The sequence below is a fragment of the Saccopteryx leptura genome, chromosome 1, assembly GCF_036850995.1.
Source record: "Saccopteryx leptura isolate mSacLep1 chromosome 1, mSacLep1_pri_phased_curated, whole genome shotgun sequence".
Lineage (NCBI taxonomy): Eukaryota > Metazoa > Chordata > Mammalia > Chiroptera > Emballonuridae > Saccopteryx > Saccopteryx leptura.
In genome coordinates, this window is record NC_089503.1 from 319,565,487 (window position 1) to 319,588,989 (window position 23,503).

Here is a 23,503-nt window from a genome sequence, read left to right on the forward strand (position 1 = left end):
CTGTGCCACCACTGGTCAAGCATGTCTTTCCATCATTTTTAATTTCATACCTAGTTTTTTGTGTTCCCGTGAGTGATGATCAGGGTATGATGTCCTCAGGGCCTGAATCCACTGCTCTTTTTGCTGACCTCACTCTGGGAGATGTGCTCCCTGTGTCTTGGCTGTCTCTCATCACGAATCCATTTTCCTCACCTTAGTCTGAGGACCCTGGGTCTGTGTAGAGCCTGCTGCCTTCTAAGAGCCTCTGAACTTCTGCTGAGACTGGGGCTCCTACCGGTGATGCTGGCCCTGCAGGCCTGGCCTTGCCATGTTGCAGCCAGGGCCGCGTGTCTGGAGTCCAGCCAGTCAAGGGTCCTCCCTACTCTTTCCCACACTTTCTTGTATATGCCTCTTCTCACTGCAGGTCCAGGAATCATTTTTCTGCAGGATCTCACTTTGGCTGGAGAGTCTCAGAATGTCCAGTTCTGGGTCTCACAGGGAGGGGCAGTCCCAAGACAACTGGGCACAGTGGCCTGTATGCTTCCCCTGCTCAGAGCCCACCCAGGGGAATCAGGGAGTGTGTGTGAGCGGGTGCCTGGCAACAGCAAAGGGACTCCATCTTTTGTTGTTAAACCCGATCACCGCTCAGGTTCGTGGGTGAGTATGTCACCACATGCCACAGATGCAGACAGGAGATCGTTTCAAGAAATCAAATATGAAAAATGAAAATTAACCGTTTATTTCTTTTTTAGATTCATGAAGAAGATGTAACTCTTAAACTGAACCCAGAATTTGAACAAGCATATAACTTTGAACCTATGGATGTGGAGTTCACATATAACAGGTAAAGCTATTGCCACTCCTGCAGATGTCTCCATTCTTGGTGGGTGTCTCCTCCTGTGTTGGCCTCTGGAAGGACGTGGCCCCTGGGAGTAGCGTGGCCCCTGGGAGCAGTGTTGCAGGAGAAACAGTTGGAGCATTTGTGCTGTGAGGCCGTGAGTGGGCTCCACACACTGCTCCCGGCAGTGCGCTGAGATTCCACTGCTCTGCTCACGGTGGGCAGTCTACTCATCTGGTGCCGAGGTATGTGGGTGGCATCTCCTGTGCTCTCGTCAGCTGGTGCTCAATGTCCATGCGTGTGCATGCTTGGCAATACATACTTGTGACAGAAGTTCATGTTGAGTTTGGGTTCATTTTTCAGTTGCTTGTTTTGTTGAGTTTGTAGAGCATATGTTCTCAAACTAATCCTTCGTCAAAATAGCTGGGCACAGTAGAACACTTATCCAGTGTGCTTTTTGCAGATGTTTTCTCAGATTGTGGCTTGTGTTTTTATTGTTTTAATAATGCCTTTTGAAGAGCAGAAATTCTTAATTTTATTGAAGTTCAGTTTATCAGGTTTTTTCCCCATAATTCATGCTTTTGGTGAAACACTTAAGAAATCTGCCTTGCCTGACCAGGTGGCAGCGCAGTGGATAGAGCATTATCCTGGGACACTGAGGACCCAGGTTCTAAACCCCAAGGTTGCTGGCTGCAGCGCAGGCTCATCCAGCTTGAGTGCAGTGTCATCAGCTTGAGCATTGGATCATAGATATGACCCTGCGGTCGCTGCCTTGAAGCCCAAGGTTGCTGGCTTGAGCCCAAGGTCACTGGCTTGGCTGGAGCCCCCTGGTCAAGGCACATACAAGAAGCTGAATGAACAACTACAGTGCTATAACTACATGTTGATGCTTCTCATCTCTCTCCATCTGTCTCTCACTTAAAAACCAGGTGGTGGCGCAGTGCATAGAGTGTCGAACTGAGACCCAGAGGACCCAGATTCGAAACCCCGAGGTAGCCACCTTGAGCACTGGCTCATCTGTCTTGGGCATGGGCTCACCAGCTTGAGTTCAGGGTTGCTGGCTTGAGCGTGGGAACTTAAACATGACCCCATGGTCACTGACTTGAGCCCAAAGGTTGCTGTCTTGAAGCCCAAGGTTGCTGGCTTGAGCAAGGGGTCACTTGCTCTGCTGTACCCCTCGGTCAAGGCACATATGGAAAAGCAATCACTGAACAACTAAGGAGCTGCAGTGAGGAATTGATGCTCCTCATCTCTCTCCCTTCCTGTCTATCCCTATCTGTCCCTCTCTCCGATTCTCTGTCATGAAAAAAAAAACAAAAACAAAAACAGAGTGGGGTTGCCTGGAGCCTCATGCTAGAGCCCTTAGGTGTGGCTTCTGGAGGGTGGGCCGTGCACTCCGTTTCTTCTGGCCTCACACAGACCCTCTCCCAAGATTTTGTGCTATGCTGGGTCGTGATAATCCTCTCTGCCCTTGGAGCATACACCCTGTACCCTGTCAGCACCCAGCTGAGAAGCAGTCATTGGGTGCCCAGGTGCCCAGGTCTGTGTTCCCAGGAGCGTGGGTGTGGCCCAGGATCTGAGGTGCTCAGACTGAGCTCTGGGGTTCTTGCTTGTTTGAATCCAGATGATCTTTGTTGGAGATTTTTCTTTTGTGCTTTGGAGCTTTGGTCATCTTGTTTCATTGAAGATTCAGTTTTACTTTTTATACTTTCTGTTGTGTTAAAAAGTAGAACAGGTGCCTGACCTGTGGTGGCGCAGTGGATAAAGTGTCAACCTGGAAATGCTGAGGTCGCTGGTTCGAAACCCTGGGCTTGCCTGGTCAAGGCACATATGGGAGTTGATGCTTCCAGCTCCTGCCCCACTTCTCTCTCTCTGTCTCTCCTCTCTCTCTTTGTCTCTCCCTCTCCTCTAAAAAAAAAAAAAAAAAAAGAATAAATAAATAAAAAATTAAAAAAGTAGAACAGGCCCCCAAAGGAGTCAGTGTTGAGCCACATGTCACAAAACCAAGACCTAAGTTAATGACAAACTCCTCTTGCAGTGGGCTCTCCCCATTCAGTCAGCGACCGGGGCTAGCCCGAGTGAGGGTGCCGCCTGATGGGCCACACATGTCGTGTCCCCTCAAGGAAGTGATGCTGCAATGACCACCAGCTTCTCTGCCCAGGACAACGTCCCCACTCCCGCTCCCTCTGCCTAGAGCCCCTCATTCTGTGTACATCTATGGAGCTCCTGCCTCTCTGCTGGGCTGTGTGCTCCCCGGGCGGGTCAGTTTTTGTTCGCATGGAGTCTTGAAATTTTTAATGTGCCTCAGTTTCTTTTAACAGTTGTTTTTAGTTCATTTCAAGGGAGTGATTCTTTGTAATCAAAATTACTTTCTTATTGATACGGTAGTTATCGGTATTTTCCTAACAGTTCCTGCACTGAATTTTTTTCCTTGCTTACTTTATACATGACAACAAATAACCCTGGAGAGGGAGGAGCTTCACTGTCCTGACAGGCGCACTGTTAGAAGCTTCCTGTCGGCTCCTGATGCTGTAATGCATTGTGTAGAAATGGACCATGGTGCCCCCTTCATCCTGCGGACTGCTGCCACTGGTGCCATGAGGCCCTTGAGAGCCCGCCCCAGCAGGGCAGAGTCCATATTTGTGAAGGTTGCATTCGCATTGTTGACTCAGAGCATATAATCGGATCCCACAGCCTATAGCAGCCTTCACATTTCTCACTGTGAAACGAGTTATTTTATGTTTTCTCTTCACAGGACCACAAGCAGGCGATGTCACTTTGCACTTGAACAGATTGTCAACTTAGGAGTAAAAGGTATTGTTGTAGGATGATAGTGCTGCACTTCCCAGAGTATTTTTATAAGCTCCCTGTAAAGTTTTGCATAAAACAGTCTCGTTCTCAATCATGTATTAGAAGTAAAACTGCTGTTCAGTATTTTTCTCTCTATTGGGAAGTTTCCGTGTTTTCTCACTATTTCAACGAGGTAAAAATAGCACACTTAAATTACTGAAAACAAAGCCATTGCACTCTGCCTCTCCCCTTAGGAGACGTACTCGTGTACTTACAAGTAGACAGATAATGGCTTTTGTGCCAAAGCCCACGAAGGGGGTGCAGCTGTGGCTGCCGTGTGCAGGGCCGGTGGGGCTGTTGCTGCAGGTAGTTGTTTATATTCATCTTTTCAGGCTCTTCAGTAATATATATCTGCCTGCTTTTTTTTTCTTGCTTTCAAAGTGTTGTTTCCAGAAGAAATCATTTTACAATCTCCCCAAGTAACAGGCAGCTGGAACCATGTGCCAGACACCAGGAACAACGGACTGCCCACCCCCAAGGTATGCTGCACGACGTCGTGTCAGACTCTGAGTGAGTGCTGAGCTGTGTGTTCACGGACAGCCCAGACTCATGGTCAGAATGGAGCTAAAAACCTGTAAGACAACGTATGAGCTCATGGCTTAATTTTAAAAGTGGACACATGGTTGTGTGTACATTCAGATGGTCTGTGGGAGTGATCACTTTATGCTTAGTGTCTGGAGGACACATGCCTGGCGGTGGTCAGTTATTGTGATCTCTGAGTGTCACACATGCCTGGCGGTAGTCAGCAACTGTGATCTCAGTGAGTGTCACACGTACCCGGCAGTGGTCAGCAACTGTGATCTCTTGAGTATCACACGTGCCCGGCGGTAGTCAGCAACTGTGATCTCAGTGAGTGTCACACGCACCCGGCAGTGGTCAGTAACTCTGATATCTGAGTGTCACATGTGCCCGGTGGTGGTCAGCGACTAATCTCTGTGAGTGTTGTGAAGACACTGTTTCATTTACACAGGATGGGCAAAAGTAGGTTTACAGTTGTTCGTATGAAAAGTAATACAGGCCCTGGCTGGATGGCTCAGTTGGTTAAAGTATCCTCCCAATGCACAGAAGTTGTGGGTTCAATCCCTGGTCAGGGCACTTATAGAAACAGATTGATATTTCTGTCTCTCTCCATGCCTCTCTTGAAAATCAGTAAATTTAAAAAAAAATAAACTTAAGAACAAACTCTGATTCATATACCCACAATGTAAACTGACTTACCCACCCTGCACAGTTCAGTCCCTATAAATAGTAACTGAGTGCCTGTTCCGAGGCTATGTTTTCCTGAGTGAAACAGACATGTGTTCACCATTGTGTATCCAGTGACGTGTGGGGGGGGGGGCTTGTCACCTGTGATCCTGTGCTGGTGGAATTTACTTTCAGGAGCATGTTTTAAACGTAAGTACAGATTTTTAATTGTATATAATATTTAGAAACCCTTTTACCATTTTTTAGCCCCTCTTCATAAATGCAAAAATAATAGTTCAGAGCACCTGCACACCATCGAAAGTTCTAAAAGGGGAACAGCAAGGCTTCCATTCAGTCATGTGCTTTGTGGTTCGTATCTGATCAGTTTTGTTCATTGGACACAGACATAGTATGGTCACCCTGTCCTTACCCGTCCTACTGCCATGTTCTAGGGAGGATCTTTGATTCTGCTGCTGTTTAGGTAGGTCACATCCAGATGTACTATATCAGGGGTCTCAAACTCGCAGCCCGCGGGCCGCATGTGGCTTGCCGAACAATTTTGTGCGGCCCGCAGACTAATCCACGAAGTAATACAAGTAGGCCCCTAGGCTTACTTAATTTTATCCAAAATATTTTGAACTTCGTGGATTAGTCTGCGGGCCGCACAAAATTGTTTGGCGGGCCGCATGCGGCCCGCGGGCCGCGAGTTTGAGACCCCTGGGCTACATCTTAATATTTTTAAAGCAGAATATTTTTATGGATTGGCTAGATTTTTGGTAAACTCAGGGCACTGCACACATTAAGTAAGGTGGAGTCACAGGGACTTGAGGCACCTTCCAGGCAAAACATACACATCAAGAGTCCCAGACCCGCCTGACCAGGCGGTGGCATAGTGGATAGAGCATTGGACTCGGATGCGGAGGACCCAGGTTTGAGACCCTGAGGTTGCCAGTTTGAGTATGGGCTTATCTGGTTTGAGCAAAGCTCACCAGCTTGGACCCAAGGTCACTGGCTCAAGCAAGGGGTTACTCCTTCTGCTGAAGGCCCATGGTCAAGACACATATGAGAAAGCAATCAATGAACAACTAAGATGTCACAACGAAAAACTGATGATTGATGCTTCTCATCTCTCCCTTCCTGTTTGTCCCTATCTATTCCTCTCTCTGACTCTCTCTCTGTCTCTATAAAAAAAAAAAAAAAAAAAAAAAAAAGAGTCCCAGACCCTAAGCATCAGCACAGGACAGTGGTTTCGGGGTTTTGGGGTGGGGGGATGAGGGAACCCTTGATGAACCGTAGTAACAGCCTCCACAGAGGCTGCAGGCCGGGGAACAAGAGACCACAGTTGTCCAAGCAGGAGAGGTGGGTGGGGGTCACAGAGCAGAGAGCACTTTTGGAGTCTGCAAGGCCCCCCTTGTTTTTAGCTGAGGACTTGGCATTGCTGGCTCTCAGGGGAAAGGACCTGGAGATCAGAGGGGACCCTATGGTCCCACAGCCCAGCAGGTGGCGTCCTTGGGCTCATGAGCTCAGTTGAAAAAGGAGCTGGCACTGGCCTTACCTGAAAGGGCCAAGCTACCATCCTGGCACCCTTCTGCTGAGGAGAGGGTCCTGCTCGGTTCTTAGGGACTCTCAGGTGCTGGGACTGCCCGCAACCTCTACAGGCTCTTCCTTATCGCGAGCAGGGTCAACAGGAGGTGCGTGCATGCTCAAAGTAAAATCTTTTCTTTAGGTGTTATTTTCACAGTTTGTTTATTTGTAAAAGGTAATTCAAAGAAGAAACTTTTGAGCAACTTTTAATCAAATACTCTGTGTTTTCATCATGGTTTTTTTCTTTTATTGAGGAAGCGGGGAAAGAGAAGAGTAGTCATCTGTTGTTCTAGTTAGTTGTGCACTCGTTGGTCCTTCCTATATGTGCCTTAACCGAAGATCAAATCCACAACCTTGGTGTTTTGGGACAACGCTCTAACCAACTGAGCTACCCACCTAGGGCCTCATCATGTTTGAAAGGGGGTTAGACTTCTGATCTGTGCAAGGAACTGTTCAATAAATAAAGCCAGTATTACATGGGTAGATGTTTATGTTTTCTCTTTAAACTGAGTCCCAGTAAACACAAAGCTTTTTCTTAAGCTGTTTTTTTTTGTTCGTTTGTTTGTTTGTTTGTTTTGCATGATTATTTCTAGGATAGGAAAGCTGTAAAGGACCAACCTAAACATGCCAGCAAGACGAGGCAGGCAGGTGCCCAGGATACGTGGGGGCCAGCGGCCTTTGCTACAGGGACAAGCCACCAGGGTGTGTATTGTGGGACTGGGAACTAGCCCTCACGAGGAGCAATGTCTTGCCAAAGTGACACGGTCGGGGGACAAGTGTGGTGACAGTTGTGTAACCAGGAAGGTGAATGAATGTTCTTGTCACAACTGAAGACCTGAGGTGACCGTGCTTGTCATGTTGTGTGGTGTGGTCTGCAGTACCTCAGGCAACACTGCGAGACGGGCATCCTGTGCCTGCCCACAGGCTGCTGGCTGTCCAGATGCTGCACAGGCAGCTCTGGCTTCCCCAGTGATGTCTGGGCTTCAGGATGCCACTGCTTCTCTGCTTGTGCCCCACTGCTCTGTTGTTTGGCATCTGGCTCACCCTGTCCCACTTCCAATCCAGGAAGCGAGGTGCAGACCCCAGGGGCCAGAGAGGAGTTCTTCAATCCACTGCTCAATGAGAACCAGAAGCTGGCCGTGAGGAGAATTCTGAGTGGCGACTGCCGCCCGCTCCCATATATTCTCTTTGGACCCCCTGGAACTGGGAAGACAGTGACGATTATAGAGGCTGTGTTGCAGGTAACAGCACACCTGTCTGGGCGGTGTCTAATGTTATTGGGCAGTATGCAGTCAGACAGTGTGACAACCCCAGTCCCCTCCTGCTCAGCCTGCCTGTGTTGTTGGTAGCACATGTAGGGTGTAAGGGCTTCGTCATGGGTTTAGAAGGGAATCTCTTGGTCCTCAGAAGAGGAAACCGTCAGCTGCATCTGCTGAGTGTGTGGACATGGTGTGTGCTTAGCATTTCTACATTACCGTCCTATAGGCGGGTGGCAGTGGGTTTGGGTCCTCGGGCATGGGCCACCAGCCCTTGCAGCATGTGGGCCTCACTGCCCCGAGCTTGCCCTATGGTTGACTCACTCTGTGTCTCCTATGCCCTGATGAAGGTGTACCACGCCTTGCCAGACAGTCGGATTTTGGTGTGTGCACCCTCCAACAGCGCAGCCGACCTTGTGTGTTTGCGGCTGCATGAGAGCAGGATGCTCTGGCCAGGCGCCATGGTCCGCGTGAACGCCACTTGCAGGTTTGAGGAGGTGAGTGTCATGAGCAGTCTGACTTGTTCCTGAGCAGCTGTCTTTCTCCCAGATATGCTATCCCCTGCTGGTCTCATCATGCTGGTTTGGCTGATTTGCGTACAGGATGAAGTATTGCTTCACCAAAGAAATCAAGTCTAGAAAATGAAAACTGTTGTTTTGGGGAAGGATCGGCAAAATTGTATGTTCTATTCATGGCTCCAGAGTCCATATAAGAGGAACTGAGTCGTTATAGAAATATATTTGATATAATAACCAAATTTTAAATCATTACTTAGACATAACAAAGAAGTGGAACAGGACAAGGTTACCTTTTAGAATCCAGCTTTGTGATTATGTCCAACTTGAAGACTTTTAGTAACTCGAAAACAAACCATCCCCCAGACAATCATCGAGGCCATCAAGGCATACTGCAAAGACGGAGAGGACATTTGGAAGGCCTCGCGCTTCCGGATAATAATCTCTACATGCAGCAGTGCTGGGCTCTTCTACCAGATCGGAGTGCGGTGAGCGCCCATGTGATAGGCGGGGCAGAGGAGACACTTCTGGCTTTCCCAGGGAGTGCTGAGACCCCAGGGGTGACAGGACACAATGCTTTCAGGAGGGTGGTGGCGGAGGACAAGGAAGAAGAGAGAATGGCAGTGGAGGGGATGCCAAGACCAGAGGCAGGGAGGAGCTTGGTGGAGAGATGGGAGGTGCCGAGAGGACAGGGACAGGACCAGCACACAGTGGGCAGGAATAACTGAGTAACTGTGGTTAGTACAGAATCTAAAGCTGCAGTGCTTATATCATAAGAAAGAAACATGATACTAAGTTTTTGAGCAGAAATTGGGACACAAGGGAAAAAATGAAATTGCTGACGATTGGTTGGTCTCCTGTGTGGGGCGGGCGGGGCAGGTGTCACCAGTGCAGAGAGAGCTGGAGATGTCCACTGTTGGGACCCACATTTGCATTCAGAGAACTAGCTGACCACGTCTGAAGCAGCACAGGCCCAGCACTGCTGCCGGCTCCACAGAGCAGGGACCCCACGCCAGGGCCTCTGCCTCACAGGCTGGGGACTCGAGACCCTTGGTCCAGGGCTGTTTGGGTACAGGTCTCCTTGGGCATCCTTGAGGGAAGGTGGGGAGGGTGGTAATCAGCCAAGGGCGTGAGTGAGAGGCGGAAGCAGGTAGGGGCAGCCTCCCCCACGTGGGGGTGTTGCCCAGTGCCCACGTTGAGCACTCACCCATCTCACTTCTGCCACAGTGGGGAAAACAGGGCACAGAGAGGTGATAGGATCTTCCCAAGGTCACCCAGAGTGGCAAAGCCTCTGCCTGCAGGTGGGCAGGTATCCAGTCCCCCGGCTGGTACACAAACAGCCCAGCAGCTCCACACATTCACTCTCCTTACCTGTTTCCCTCTAAATCAGTCTTTTTAAACAACGGGTGTGTTGGGTACAGAAGCTGGTGGTGACAGGAATTCACTCAGTCTCCTGACAGGCTGTAGGGTGCCTGCAGGGTTGGCCCACTGGGCCCCAGGGACACTGACGCAGTAACCATTTACATCTTTGGCTCTAGCGTTGGACATTTCACACATGTGTTTGTGGATGAAGCCGGACAGGCCAGTGAGCCGGAGTGCCTCATTCCTCTGGGGCTGGTTTCAGACATCAATGGCCAGGTAAGGCCCTCATGTGCCCCATCCTCATGTCATCGTCATTCTGGCTTCCCAAAAGTGGCATTGAAGGAAAGGACTGCTCCTTCTCCTCCTCTCTGTCTCTTTCTCTCTCTGGTTTCTGTCTCTTTCTCTGCCTGTCTCTTACAGCTGCTGAGACGTGCTGTGGGTGTGGAGGCTCTCAGCCCCAGAGCTCCCTCTCACCCTCCCACCCCGTCTGTCTGTCCTAGGCTGGGCACTGGTCTGTAGTAGGGACCTGGACTTAGCTTGAACTCCCCTCATCCCTCCCCTTACACACACACTTGCTGAAGGAGGGGACATTAAAGTCCCACTTCCCCCCACCTTGGTCCCCAGGTGTGGAAAGTCACAGAGACAGAGAGGGTCAGGCCTAGTCCAGCTGAGCTGTGGCTGTGCCAAGTGGCCAGGTCCAGGCCCAGGGGGCTGTGCTCCTGCCTCCTGGCAGCCCTTCCCCCATGCTCACACACAGGGGCGATGCTGTGAATGGACTGCAGCCATCTGTCTCCCTGCACAGTGGTACCTGTTTGTGTCACAGGTCATCCTTGCTGGAGACCCCATGCAGCTCGGGCCAGTCATCAAGTCCAGACTTGCCATGGCCTATGGGCTGAACGTGTCCATGTTGGAGAGACTGATGTCCCGACCAGTGTACCTGAGAGACGAGGACGCTTTTGGTGCTTGTGGTGCCTATAACCCGCTGCTGGTGAGGGGCCACAGAGGGTGCTCATGAGGGTGGCCACAACCTGCTACTGGTGAGGGGCAGCAGAGGGTACCCATGGGGGTGGCCAGGTACAGACTGGGTTCCCAGCCATTACTGACCACCTCTCGGGAACCTGCACTTGAGAGCTCAGCGCACTGGAGCCCAGAGCCTGGGTTCCGTGGGATCCCTGGTGAAGGTGAGCTGGGTGCAGATATAGCTGCACTTGAACCTTGAATAGAGGATGAAAGGCAGATTACCCCCTGGAAAGTAGGGAGGACATGGTGTGGGGTCTGGGTGAAAGACCGCCTCAAGAGGGGTCCTAGGAAGCCATGACACTGACCCAAGACAAATGGGCCAGCTATAGACTTGGGCCTCCTGCCCTGAGAGAGGTGTGTCCGCTCTCCGCGACCCTGAGCCTGGGGCCTGGGCTCCACTGGGACAGTAGGACAAGGCCTGAAGCTTCTGCCAGCCCCTGCCCACAGCATACCCTTCTCCCCAGGCACCCTACCCACCACATGGCCGAGGGAGGGCCAGGAAGGAGGCCTGGGCTGAGTGTCTCATCAGTTTCCCCTTCAACAAGGACACCAGGCACACATGCCGAGTGGCCTTGCACCTGCTACTGCTCTGTCCCTACAGGTGACAAAGCTTGTGAAGAACTACAGGTCCCACGCGGCTCTGTTGGCCCTGCCCTCCAAACTGTTCTACCACAAGGAGCTCGAGGTCTGTGCGGACCCCAAGGTGGTAACCTCCTTGCTGGGCTGGGAGAAGTTACCAAAGAAAGGCTTCCCCCTTGTCTTCCATGGCGTGAGGGTGAGTTGTGGCCGAGTTGCTGATTTGGACACTGACTCGAGGCAAACAGGAGGAAGTGGCTCAGTGTGGGCAAGTGGCCTTGGGTGACTGAGTGACCCTCAGTGCTGTAGGAGTGCAGGAGGTCAGAGGTGCTACAGTGCATCCCCTGAAGGAGCACCCACAGGGGTTTATCTGGTGCGCCCCCTGGGCCTAGGATATGCTGCTCTCTGGTGTACGTGGGAACCAGCTTTGGGCTTGTTTCTCTTTTCTGCCACTAGTTTTCTGATTCATTGACTTTAACTTCACCGTCCATCGTGCCCCCTTCCTAGCCCATCATCTTTATTTATTGTTTCCATTCCTATATGGTGGACTCAGCTCTGTGTGCATCCTCTCATGGGCAGCGCAACCCTACTCCATGCGCATCTCTGAGCCCACCCTCAAGCTCACTAGACTTGTGGTTTTCTCTTTTCTGATGCAGGGGCTACAGAGGTGTATTTCTCTTAACTTCCAAGTAGCTTAGAACGTTTTTTTTGTTTGTTTGTTTGTTTTTTCTTTTTTTTTTTCTTCCATTTTTCTGAAGCTGGAAACGGGGAGAGACAGTTAGACAGACTCCCGCATGCGCCCGACCGGGATCCACCCGGCACGCCCACCAGGGGGTGATGCTCTGCCCACCAGGGGGCGATGCTCTGCCCATCCTGGGCGTCGCCATATTGCGACCAGAGCCACTCTAGCGCCTGGGGCAGAGGCCACAGAGCCATCCCCAGCGCCCGGGCCATCTTTGCTCCAATGGAGCCTTGGCTGCGGGAGGGGAAGAGAGAGACAGAGAGGAAAGTGCGGCGGAGGGGTGGAGAAGCAAATGGGCGCTTCTCCTGTGTGCCCTGGCCGGGAATCGAACCCGGGTCCTCCGCACGCTAGGCCGACGCTCTACCGCTGAGCCAACCTGCCAGGGCGCTTAGAACGTTTTGTTCTCTCTTTTTATCCCTAATTTTATTAGGTTCTGATGAAGAACTATGGCCTGAAACCTCTCAGCTTTTAAAAATTTGTGGCCCAAAAAGCCTGCGGTTGTTGCCAAGTCTACCGTCTAGGAGGCTGAGACCTGGGAGGCGGAGGCAGACATGGCAGACTGAGAGGGGTGTGTCAGGCTCATCTGAGCAGATGGCTCCATGGGGGGAAGAACAGCGTAACCCGCAGTCTGCTGTAGAAGATGGTGACGTTGAAGCAGACAGGCTGGGGGCCCAGGTCCAGGCTCTTGGGGACATGTGCAGCCCAGACATGGCTGCTTCCAGATAGATCCAAAATCCATCCTAGATCACTACCCTCAAATAAAAGCTTGAAAAACGAAAAAAAAAATTTTTTTCATTTTTTTTTCTTTTTTTTTTTTTCTTTTTTTTGAAGCTGGAAACAGGGAGAGACAGTCAGACAGACTCCTGCATGCGCCCGACCGGGATCCACCCGGCACGCCCACCAGGGGGTGATGCTCTGCCCATCCTGGGCGTCGCCATGTTGCGACCATAGCCACTCTAGCGCCTGAGGCAGAGGCCACAGAGCCATCCCCAACGCCCAGGCCATCTTTGCTCCAATGGAGCCTTGGCTGCAGGAGGGGAAGAGAGAGACAGAGAGGAAAGCACAGCGGAGGGGTGGAGAAGCAAATGGGCGCTTCTCCTGTGTGCCCTGGCCAGGAATCGAACCCGGGTCCTCCACACGCTAGGCCGACACTCTACCGCTGAGCCAACCGGCCAGGGCAAAAACGAAAATTTTAATCTGACCAGATAGGTCTGAGTTTTAGTAAATGTTCTAAGGATGTACCAAAGAAGTTACATTCTTTGTAGAGGAATGTAAGTCTCACACACATGTTTAAATTCATCTCTAGAGCTGTTGTGTGGCTTGTGCCTATCCTGGATTTGTCTGCGGCATTCCTGCCGGGGCGCAGCCATCAGCCATTGGGCTCACCAGGTTCTCCTTCGTCTTCCGGCTTTGCTTTCTGTGCCTCCTGTTGTTTCCTATGCCACTGACCATCACATCATTCGATTCTCATGCCGAAACCATTGAGTCTCCTCCCTCTTTCTTCCTATCTGGTGTCTCCTGCCCGCCGTTTTTCTTTATGATTTTTCTGTGGGTGCATTTTGAAGAAGTAGCTAGTTTTCATATTTACTACAATTTAAGAGTCTTTTTAATGAGACAGGTCAGTCAGACCTCCAGTTTTCTGACTAGACCTTGACTTTCACCTTTATTATTCCCTCCTCTCCCTGTGTTTGTCCTGTCTGGTGGGAGTTTCTGATGGTCTTTCTCTTCTGTGTACAAGTCCTGCTCCAGGTATAAGTTTGTTGCATTAATCTTAGTTATCTGAACCTCTTATTGCAAACCCAAGGGATAAATTGTATATTATACAATGCAGAATACGCCTGACCAGGCAGTGGTGCAGTGGATAGAGCGTCAGACTGGGATGCAGAGGACCCAGGTTCAAGACCCTGAGGTTGCCAGCTTGAGCACGGGCTCATCTGGTTTGAGCAAAAGCCCACAAGCTTGAACCCAAGGTCACTGGCTCCAGGAAGGGTTTACTCGGTCTGCTGAAGGCCCGCGGTCAAGGCACATATGAGAAAGCAATCAATGAACAATTAAGGTGTTGCAACGCGCAATGAAAAACTAATGATTGAGACTCCGGAGATGACGTCAGAGTAATGGCGGCGTAGGAAGCGATACTGATAAATCTCCCCCAAAACTCAACAAGATCTTCAACCAGAAACAGAAAAACCTATCCTTGGAGCCTCCAGATGTTTCGCAATACACCCGAAGGTATGGTTGAGCGAAAAATTGGCTAAATATATAACCAAACCCTGAAGGAAATAGGGAGTAAGAAATGCTCCGCCTTCCTCACTAACCTAAACAGGGTGGCTTTCACTGGGAACTGAGAATATAGAAACTGAGGCAGGCAAAGGGGGTGAATAGATCCAGGCCGCGGCACAAACGGCCAAACCAGGCTGTGGCACGGAGATCCAAGCCGAGGAAAAACTGTTCCTGTGGCAACCCGGGCAATACAAGCTAACACTCGTGCCAAACCCAGACAAAGAAAGACAAGTGGGGCAGCCATTTTCCCCGATCCCCTGGTCAGCACGCGCAGATAGTGGGCGAGAGATTCCTTTCAAAGCCCCGGGAGTGGGCGCCCATGTTATCCCACAGAGAGGCAGAGTCAGAGGCCTTTGTGTGGGCCGAAAGCGGAATCTCCGGGCCGCCCCAGCGCCCTGAAAAAGCCGCGCACGGGGAGGGAGCGAGAGCCAATTCCAACGCTGAAACTTTTCCGTGCTGGTGGGAGTTTCACTCAGAGGGTGAGGCGGTCAGCCTGATATCCTGGTCTGCGTGCACAGATAGTGAGCGAGAGATTCCTCCAAGTGCCTCGGCAGTGCACGCCCATGTTATCCCACAGAGGGGCAGAGTCAGGGGCCTTTGTGTGGGCCAAAAGCGGAATCTCCGGGCCTCCCCAGCGCCTTGCAAAAGCCGCGCACGGGGACGGAGCGAGAGCCAATTCCAACACTGGAACTTTTCCATGCGGGTGGGGGTTTCACTCAAGAGTGTGAGACTGCCGGCCTGATATCCTGGTCTGCGCGTGCAGATAGTGAGCGAGAGTTTCCTCCAAGCACCCCGGGAGTGGACGCCTGCCCATGTTACCGGACAGAGTGGCAGAGCCAGAGGTCTTTGAGTGGGTGGAAGCCCCGCCTGATTATGCTAGCAGCTCTGACTGACTGAGCCTTACCCAGAGCCCTGTGCTGAGTGGAAATAGAGTGGGGAGTTGCCAGCTCTTTGAGCCTCTTACTATCCAGGCAGAGGCAGCAGCAACCCCATAGCTGGATTATCAGGCTACTAATTGAGGAAGGAAAGACTAGGAGAAAGGCTCCAGGAACACGGACTCTCTCACTGTCAGAGCCTATAAATGCTAATGAGCCTCGACTGCCAACGAGACTAAAGCACAATACATGATATCGCCATAGAGACTTATCAACTGCAAACCTCTACCTGAGCGTGCCAAAGGGGCAGAACCCGGGTACAGAGTCACCGACCAGGAAGAGGGAGAGAAAAGAAAAAGCAAGAAGATAACCTCTCAAAATCAAGAATAATCCGCAGACTTTATAACCTATCCCATTTTATTATATTTGTTTGTTTGTTTCTCTTATCTTCATTCTTGATATTTTTTTTTCCTCCTCCAATTTGGTCGATTAACTCTGCCGGTCTTACTCTCTCCTCTCCTTGAACTACACTACCCATAAGTGTTACATCTCCCATTATCTTTTCTCTCCTCTTCCTTTCTCTCTATGAGGGTTGCACTCCAAAACCCTTAACTCTCTCTCTCTCTCCTCTTTTTTCTTTTTTCTTCTTTTAGTGGTTCCTTCTTTCTCTCTCTCTCTCTCTCTCTCTCTCTCTCTCTCTTTTCTCCTTCTATATTAGTTTCTTCCTTTCCCCTTTACATCTCCTCTCATTCAAACCTCAATAACGAACAAATTATCTTATCTGGGACTCAAACTTATGTTTGTGGCATTTTGGGGGGGGTTTACTTCACCTTTTTAACTCACTAGCAGTGCTCCCATCCCTGGCTCTCCATTTTATCTAGTTCTTGTTCCACTAAATACAATAGTAATTTTTTAATTTGTCTCCCCATTTTCCTGTTTCCCTTTTATTCCTCTCATCATAACTCTTAGTCAACCAACACCTAAAAGCAAATCATTTTATTCTTGACCCAAATTTTTTCCATATTTGCTTTTTGTGGGTCCATACCCCCTTCTTTTTTTTTTTTTTTTTGCCCCTTTATTACTTTTCCCCAATTCAGGCCCTCCATTACAGGCATTTTTTGTTATAATTCACAGTTCACCACAAGATTTTCTCAAGAAAGAGGGGAGAGGAGAGGAGAGGAAAAAAGGAGGGGGGGAATAATTTCCTTTTTTTTTTATTTTTATTTTATTTTTCTTTATTTCATTATTAATTAAAAAAAACTTCGATTTTTTATTTTTTTAACTTTTTATTCTTTATTAAATCTCAATACTATCAACAAAACCACCCTCAGATGCCATTAAGGAAGATAAAATCGAATATCATGGATACAAAAGAAAGAGAGGTAACACAGCTAGATGAGGAAAAATCTATGGAGAAAAAATTTAATATATTGGAAACCTTGGAGCTAAATGACAAAGAATTCAAGATAGAAATCCTAAAAATCCTCCGAGATATACAAGAAAACACGGAAAGGCAATTTAGGGAGCTCAGAAAACAACTCAATGAACACAAAGAATATATTTCCAAGGAAATTGAAACTATAAAAACAAATCAAACAGAGATGAAAAACTCAATTCACGAGCTGAAAAATGAGGTAACAAGCTTAGCTAATAGAACAGGCCAGATAGAAGAGAGGATTAGTGAAATAGAAGACAAGCAACTTGAGGCAAAACAGAGAGAAGAAGAAAGAGACTCAAAAATTTTAAAAAATGAGATAGCCCTACAAGAATTATCTGACTCCATCAAAAAGAATAACATAAGAATAATAGGTATATCAGAGGGAGAAGAGAGAGAAAATGGAATGGAGAACATACTCAAACAAATAATAGATGAGAACTTCCCAAGCCTGTGGAAAGAACTAAAGCCTCAAATTCAAGAAGCAAACAGAACTCTGAGTTTTATTAACCCCAACAAACCTACTCCAAGGCACATCATAATGAAACTGGCACAAACCAACGGCAAAGAAAAAATTCTCAAGGCAGCCAGGGAAAAGAACACAACATATAAAGGAAGGCCCATTAGATTATCATCAGATTTCTCAGCAGAAACTCTACAAGCTAGAAGAGAGTGGACCCCAATATTTAAAGTCCTGAAAGAGAGGAACTTTCAGCCATGAATACTATACCCATGAAAGCTATCCTTCAAATATGAAGGAGAAATAAAAACATTCACAGATACAGAAAAGATGAGGGAATTTATTATCAGAAAAACCCCACTCCAGGAATTACTAAAGGGGGTTTTCCAATCAGATACAAAGAACAAAAAAAAAGCCACAAGTAAAAGCTCCAAGAAGAACACAATAAAACCAAATTTAAACTGTGACAACAACAAAAAGAAAGGGGGGGAGAGGATGGAGATTAACAGTAGCAAAGGACGATGGAGTGCAAAAGTACTCACAAAATAGTTCACTACAATGAACAGGGTAGAAACCCTTTTCATTACTTAAAGGTAACCACCATTGAAAAAACCACCACAGAAGCACATGAGATAAAAAAGATAGCAAGAGAGGAAAGATGTATGGAATAAAACCAAATAAAAACAAAAGATAGAAAAACGAAAACTAATGATTGATGCTTCTCATCTCTCTCCGTTTCTGTCTGTCCCTGTCTAGCCCTCTCTCTGACTCACTCTCTGTCTCTGTAAAAAAATATATAAATTTTAAAAAACAACAACAACAATGCAGAACACCTCCTGAAAACTGATGTGTCCTTGCTGCTTTGTTCAATGTGCACTTTTTTCTTTGTTATGGTGAAATGCACACGATGTAAATTTATTGCATTAGCCATTTTAGGCGCAGTCAGTGGTGTTAAACATAGCCACTTTGTTTTACAGCCAGTCTTTAGAGCGTTCCATCTTCCCAAACTGTCCCATTCAACACTCACCCCACCTATCCCCCAGCCCCTGGTGCCACCGTTTGCCTTTGTCTCTGTGACTGACTCCTCTGGGGCCTCGTGTGCATGTGGCACAGGCCTGTCCTCTGTCCTCACATCACTGAGCACAATGTCGTCTCGTGTCAGACTCTCCTCCCTGTCTAAGGCTGCATGGTGGGCCTCCATGTGGATGGACCATGTGGGCTCACCCATTATTTGTCATGAACACTCGGGCAGCTCCCACCCTGTGGTTACTGCGATACCACTGCCCTGGACCACGTGTTTGGGTCCCTGCACTCAGTTCTTCCAGGCAGATACCCAGAAGTAAAGTGCTAGGTCACGTGGTGATTCTGTTTAATGTTCCAAAGGTCCTGTGCACATACATGGTCTGTGCAGTGGCTCAGCCTTCACACACCTATCAGCGTGGGCAGGGTGTAGTTTCTCCACATCTTCCCTATGCTTGCTCTTTCTGTCTTGGTAGCCAACCTGGCGGCTATGGGGGGCTCTCAGAGTTTGGGTTTGCATTTCCCTGATGCCCAGTTACATGCTGGTGGGCTGTCCACTTGTCTTCTCTGTAGATCGGACAGCGAGGGCGGGGCAGCCTGAGTTATGTGTGGGCCTGGCCCAAGGAGCCTCCTGCACTGACCACAGCTGGCCACTTTGTTGGCTGTGCACACTGCTCCCACGTGGCTGCTGGGCTCCTGTTCCTTCTTAGTATGTGCATCTTCTCCCGTGTCGCCCCCCACAGGACATTGCCTCCCCTGTCCTTGTCATCTTGGTGCAGTTGTGATGGCTCTCTACCACACGTGTCACCTCTGCTGTGTTCCCAGCACCTGCTCTGCTGATAAGGCCTTGTGATGACCTGCCTACCTCTTGTCTCTTGACCGTCACAGGGCAGCGAAGCTCGTGAAGGGAGAAGCCCGTCATGGTTCAACCCAGCTGAAGCTGTCCAGGTCATGCGCTACAGCTGCCTCCTGGCCAGGAGCCTCTCCAGCCAGGTGTCTGCGCAAGACATTGGCGTGATCACACCCTACCGCAAGCAGGTGCGGCCCTGCTCCAGCAAGCTTTTTTGTGCTTATCCACAGATGTCACTGAAGGAATGGAACAACCTCATCACGTGGCACCATGTCCCTCGTGTCCCCATTTCTCTCCTTGCCAGCCACTCCTCCTGTGCCCATTCCTCATGGGACTCCCACCCTGGAGTCCTGGGGCAGGGAACCCCGGGCACATGGGTGAGCCCCACTTCAGTTTGCTCATCTGTCCCCTGCATGTGCTCACTAAGCCCTCACTGTGGCATGTCCTGCCTCTGCTCCTGTGCTGGCCTGTCCACTCTCTCCTGTGTCTGCACACACCTGCCAATGCCCATACCTTGCAGGCCGCCCATATCCTGGGTCCCCTGGAATTGTTAGGGATACGAGAATCTTTTCATGTGCTACTGGCCATCCCTTTGTGTTTCAGCAAAACTCTTATTTTGATCTAGCACCCACTCTTAGTTGCTTTCAGGTGTTTGTCCACAGCTTGTGCTGGGTCAGCATTCTTTCTGCCCTCAGGCCATGGCGATCAGTGGTATGAACTCGTCTCTGCTGGGCTTTGTTCGCGGTTCCCTCTATGTGTTTCACATCAGTGTAATTGGATGTACACATAACATTCAGATTGTGTCCGTTACAGTTTGTGCTTTTTTACCTAAGAAAGCCTTTCCCACCATGACATCATACAGTGTTTTCCCACTTTATGAAGTTGTGATCTGCCAGTTTGTGTGGGATGGGTCGAGGCAGGCATCTGACCTCACTATGTCCATTGTGGTGGCCCCTTCAGTGACTAGTCCGTCCAACCTCCAACTGTGTGGTGTGTGTCCCCTGCTACACAGGGTGCCGCATGCACACATGGGTTTGGCCTCTGCGCGGTGCTCACCCAGCTCTTCCGGCAGGATCTTCAGCTTGGCCTCTCAAGTTCGGGGCTGAGGTGACGTGGGACTGAGTCCCTCCCAGGGAGTCCACACCTGCCCCCACTTCTTAACTTTGTGCTTTTTCTGTGAATTCCAGGAATGCCTCCTTTTCACATTTTCCCCTTGGCAATAGCTCACCAACTCGCCCTGCATGTGCTGTGGAGGGGTTTCTGCTTCCCTGTGCTGCTTACACCACCTAGTCTTCCTGGGCTGTGCTGCTCTGGTTCATCCTCTAGAACTTATTACAATAAAGGCCTGGAAGTCATGAGTTAAATACGTTTATTTACCTCCCTCACACTTGACCTTCGGGTCACCTGTTGGTCAGTGTATGAAGATCTGACCTTCATTATCTTGTGGCAGGGGTTGTGCTGAGAAATCTGCTCTCTGACATTTGTTTCCATTTATTTGAGAGGAAGGGAGCGAGAGAGAACGAGAAGCATCAACTCACTGTTCCACTTAGTTGTGCCATTTAGTTGTGCACTCATTGGTTGTTTCTCATACGTGTCCTGACCAGGAGTCAGACCACAACCTCAGCATCCCAGATGACACTCTATCCACTGAGCCACCCGGCCAGGCCTGCCTGACTTTACATATAATCCCTTCTCATATGGTTGTAACATCTTCCCTTTATTCTTGATGTTGTGTAGTTTCACCATAAAGTGTCTGGGTGTGACTTCTCACCCCTGCTAGGACCTCATGTCTGGCCTGTGAAAGTGTGAGAGTCCGATCCTGCTCTGGACCTGCTGGTAGACGTGTGTCCAGATTCTGGTCTCTGAACTTCATGTCTGTGAACACTGCCCCTCAGTGTCCTTGGGAGGAGTTGAGCAGTGAGCAGTCTCCTACTGTTAAGTTTTTTTTCAAATACCGCTCTTTTTTTTTTTTTACGATTTTATTTTTTGCCCTGGCCAGACAGCTCAGTTGGTTGGAGCACCGTCCTGATGTGGAAAGGTTGCTGGTTCAATCCCCGGTCAGGGCAGATACAGAGACAAATTAATGTTCCTGCCTCTCTCTAAAATTAATAAATTTTTAGAAGATTTTATTTATTGATTTCAAGAGAAAGAGAAAGGGGGGAGGGAGGGGTGGGAAGCATCAACTTGTATACTGCTCACAAAAATTGGGATTTTCAAAATGAATATGAAGCCATAAAATATCCCCTAATTTTTGTGAGCAGTCTAGTTGCTTCTCATCTGTGCCTTGGCTGGGGTTTTAATCTGGTGACCTCAGCATTCTAGGTTGATGCTTTATCCACTCTGCCACCACAGGTCTAGCTCAAATATTGTTCTTTTTTCCAAGATTTATCTTGTTGATCTTCAGAAGGAGAGAGAAACATCAACTTGTTCCACTTATTTATGCTGTCATTGGTTGATTCCTTCTTGTATGTGCCCTGACCTGGGATGGAACCTGCAACCTCGGTGTGTCGGGACAGCACTTGAACCAACTGAACTACCTGGCCAGGGTCTTTCCCAAGATTTAAAATTGAGTCTTTTTTTATCAGCACCCATTGGAGGTCTTTGTCTCCAGACACCTTAAACCCATTTTGTCCGTGTCCTCACTTCATGACTCGGTTATTCCCACTCCTCAGGGCCAGCTTGCCTTCTGTTGGCTCCATGGCCACTTGTCACAAAGTTTGTCCTCCTCCTGGCTGCTTGTGACAGCTGCACAGAGGAGAGCACACAGCCTGTCTCCAGGCCACAGGTCTCCAAACCTCTGGTGTGGAAAGGCTCAGGCTCCTGGGGAGGATCCCCACAAGGGAGGTGGTCTGGAGCCTACCAGCAGGTGCTGTCCTCACTTCTCTACAGAGCGTTCACCCTGGTCCTGCTGTGTCCTGACAGGTGCTGAGCCCTCTGCCCAGCTGGGCTCCCTCTGGAGTCAGTGCTGGGTTCTGATCAACTTAGGTTTGATGAAACACGATTTGGAGTTGAAAAGCAGTATTACAACATTGCTTAATCACTTATGCTGTAATATGTAAAGAAGTGGTCAGATTTATACAATTTTATCTTTATTCTTTTATCTGCTTCACAGGTGGAGAAAATAAAAATCCTTTTGAGAAACGTGGACCTGATGGACATAAAGGTGGGATCGGTGGAGGAGTTCCAGGGACAGGAGCACCTGGTGATCATTATCTCCACTGTAGGTGGGCCTGTTCCTGGTGGGACAGCAGTGTGGGGCCAGCAGGACTTTAGCGGGTACGTGGCATGTTCAGGTAGAAAGTGACACAGGCTAATGGGAGATGCAGAGAACAGGGCTGGATGGGGATGGGCCTGCACTTGGCTCATCTCTCGTGCCTGCAGGGAGTTCTTACGTAACCCAAAGGTCAGCAGACAGAAGTACAGAGAAGGGCCAGGAAGGAGTGGCAGGACTGTAGGGGAAGCAGGGACAGAGGTCGAAGGAGAAAAGGAGATGGAGGTGCAGTGTGGATCGGGCTGGGGGCCCACCCTTATGCAGGCCTACAGCTTCCACATGGCCACCCAGGGAGACCAGGGTTAACTCTCAGGACTTCACTTTCGTCCCTAAATTACCGTATTGAACAGAGTGTTTGTTGCAGGTAAGTTAGAATCTTCAGTCAGGAGAAACAAAAATCACCTAAAACCCTGCACCTCAAACTGCTGGGGGAGTTTGAGCCCGTTATGCAGAGAGTCGTGAGGCTCTTCCCCCCACCCCCATCTTCTACTGATGAGGTTCTCCTTATGTTTAACATTTCTCAGTGCTCTTACATTTCAAAGGTTCCTTTCCATGCTAAGAAAAACTTGAAATACCTTTTCTCCATTTTTCATCATCTTTGTGTGTTTTAGGTACGGTCAAATGAAGATCAATTTGAAGATGATAGATATTTTTTGGGTTTCCTGTCCAACTCAAAAAGATTTAATGTTGCCATCACCAGACCCAAAGCCTTGCTGATTGTGCTGGGAAACCCTCACGTTCTCGTCAGAGTGAGTTGCCACTCGCAGGTGTCACCTGAGGGTGTAGGTGGTTGGGAAGCAGTCCCCTCCCTGCTCTAAGGCCCAGCCCCTTTGTGTCCTCCAGGACCCCTGCTTCGGTGCCCTGCTGGAGTACAGCATCACCAATGGTGTGTACACGGGGTGTGACCTGCCACCTGAGCTGCAGCGCCTGCAGAACTGAGGCTCCCACCTCCCTCCCGAATGGGCCTCAGTGCCACTCCTAGGCTGCTGTAGCCACTCCGTCCAGTTCCAAGTAATGTTTATGGTTGGTGCTATCCCTCCCTGCACAGCTTTTATGGGAAGATATGTGCCCTTTGTAAAACCCACACCATAGAGAGGACATCTGGCCAGCTTGCTGCATTGTCCAGAGCCTGGGCCCTGCAGGGAGCCAGGCTTACTGGCCCCCGCTTCCCCCAGATGCAGCTGTGGCCAGAGGTGTGGACCAGGAGCCCAGGGAGATCTCATCTAGAGCCCCTGTTGATAAAGGGTGGTGAGAGCCACTGTCTGCTGTGGCTACTAGGCCTTTTCCCGCTGCCTTGGCCATGAACATGGGGGCCGCTGGGCTGGGAGGTGTGCACTCACGGCCGTCAGCCCTGCTGCCAGCTCCTCCCGCCACTGCAGTTACCGTACTGCAACCCTTCACCAAA

At 49.5% G+C, this 23,503-nt stretch overlaps 1 protein-coding gene across 1 annotated transcript in view; it reads left to right on the forward strand.

The window, feature by feature from the left end:
* MOV10L1 (Mov10 like RNA helicase 1) overlaps positions 1-23,503 on the forward strand; it is a 57,811-nt gene extending 34,308 nt beyond the window's left edge. The window contains exons 13-26 of the mRNA XM_066361302.1: positions 732-823; positions 3,573-3,631; positions 4,049-4,146; positions 7,030-7,138; positions 7,502-7,677; positions 8,043-8,189; positions 8,574-8,695; positions 9,746-9,845; positions 10,393-10,557; positions 11,191-11,364; positions 18,866-19,015; positions 21,940-22,047; positions 22,710-22,847; positions 22,942-23,503. Coding sequence (XP_066217399.1) covers positions 732-823; positions 3,573-3,631; positions 4,049-4,146; positions 7,030-7,138; positions 7,502-7,677; positions 8,043-8,189; positions 8,574-8,695; positions 9,746-9,845; positions 10,393-10,557; positions 11,191-11,364; positions 18,866-19,015; positions 21,940-22,047; positions 22,710-22,847; positions 22,942-23,037 — 1,734 coding nt within the window. The 3' untranslated portion in view covers positions 23,038-23,503. The remainder of the gene's footprint in view (positions 1-731; positions 824-3,572; positions 3,632-4,048; positions 4,147-7,029; positions 7,139-7,501; positions 7,678-8,042; positions 8,190-8,573; positions 8,696-9,745; positions 9,846-10,392; positions 10,558-11,190; positions 11,365-18,865; positions 19,016-21,939; positions 22,048-22,709; positions 22,848-22,941) is intronic.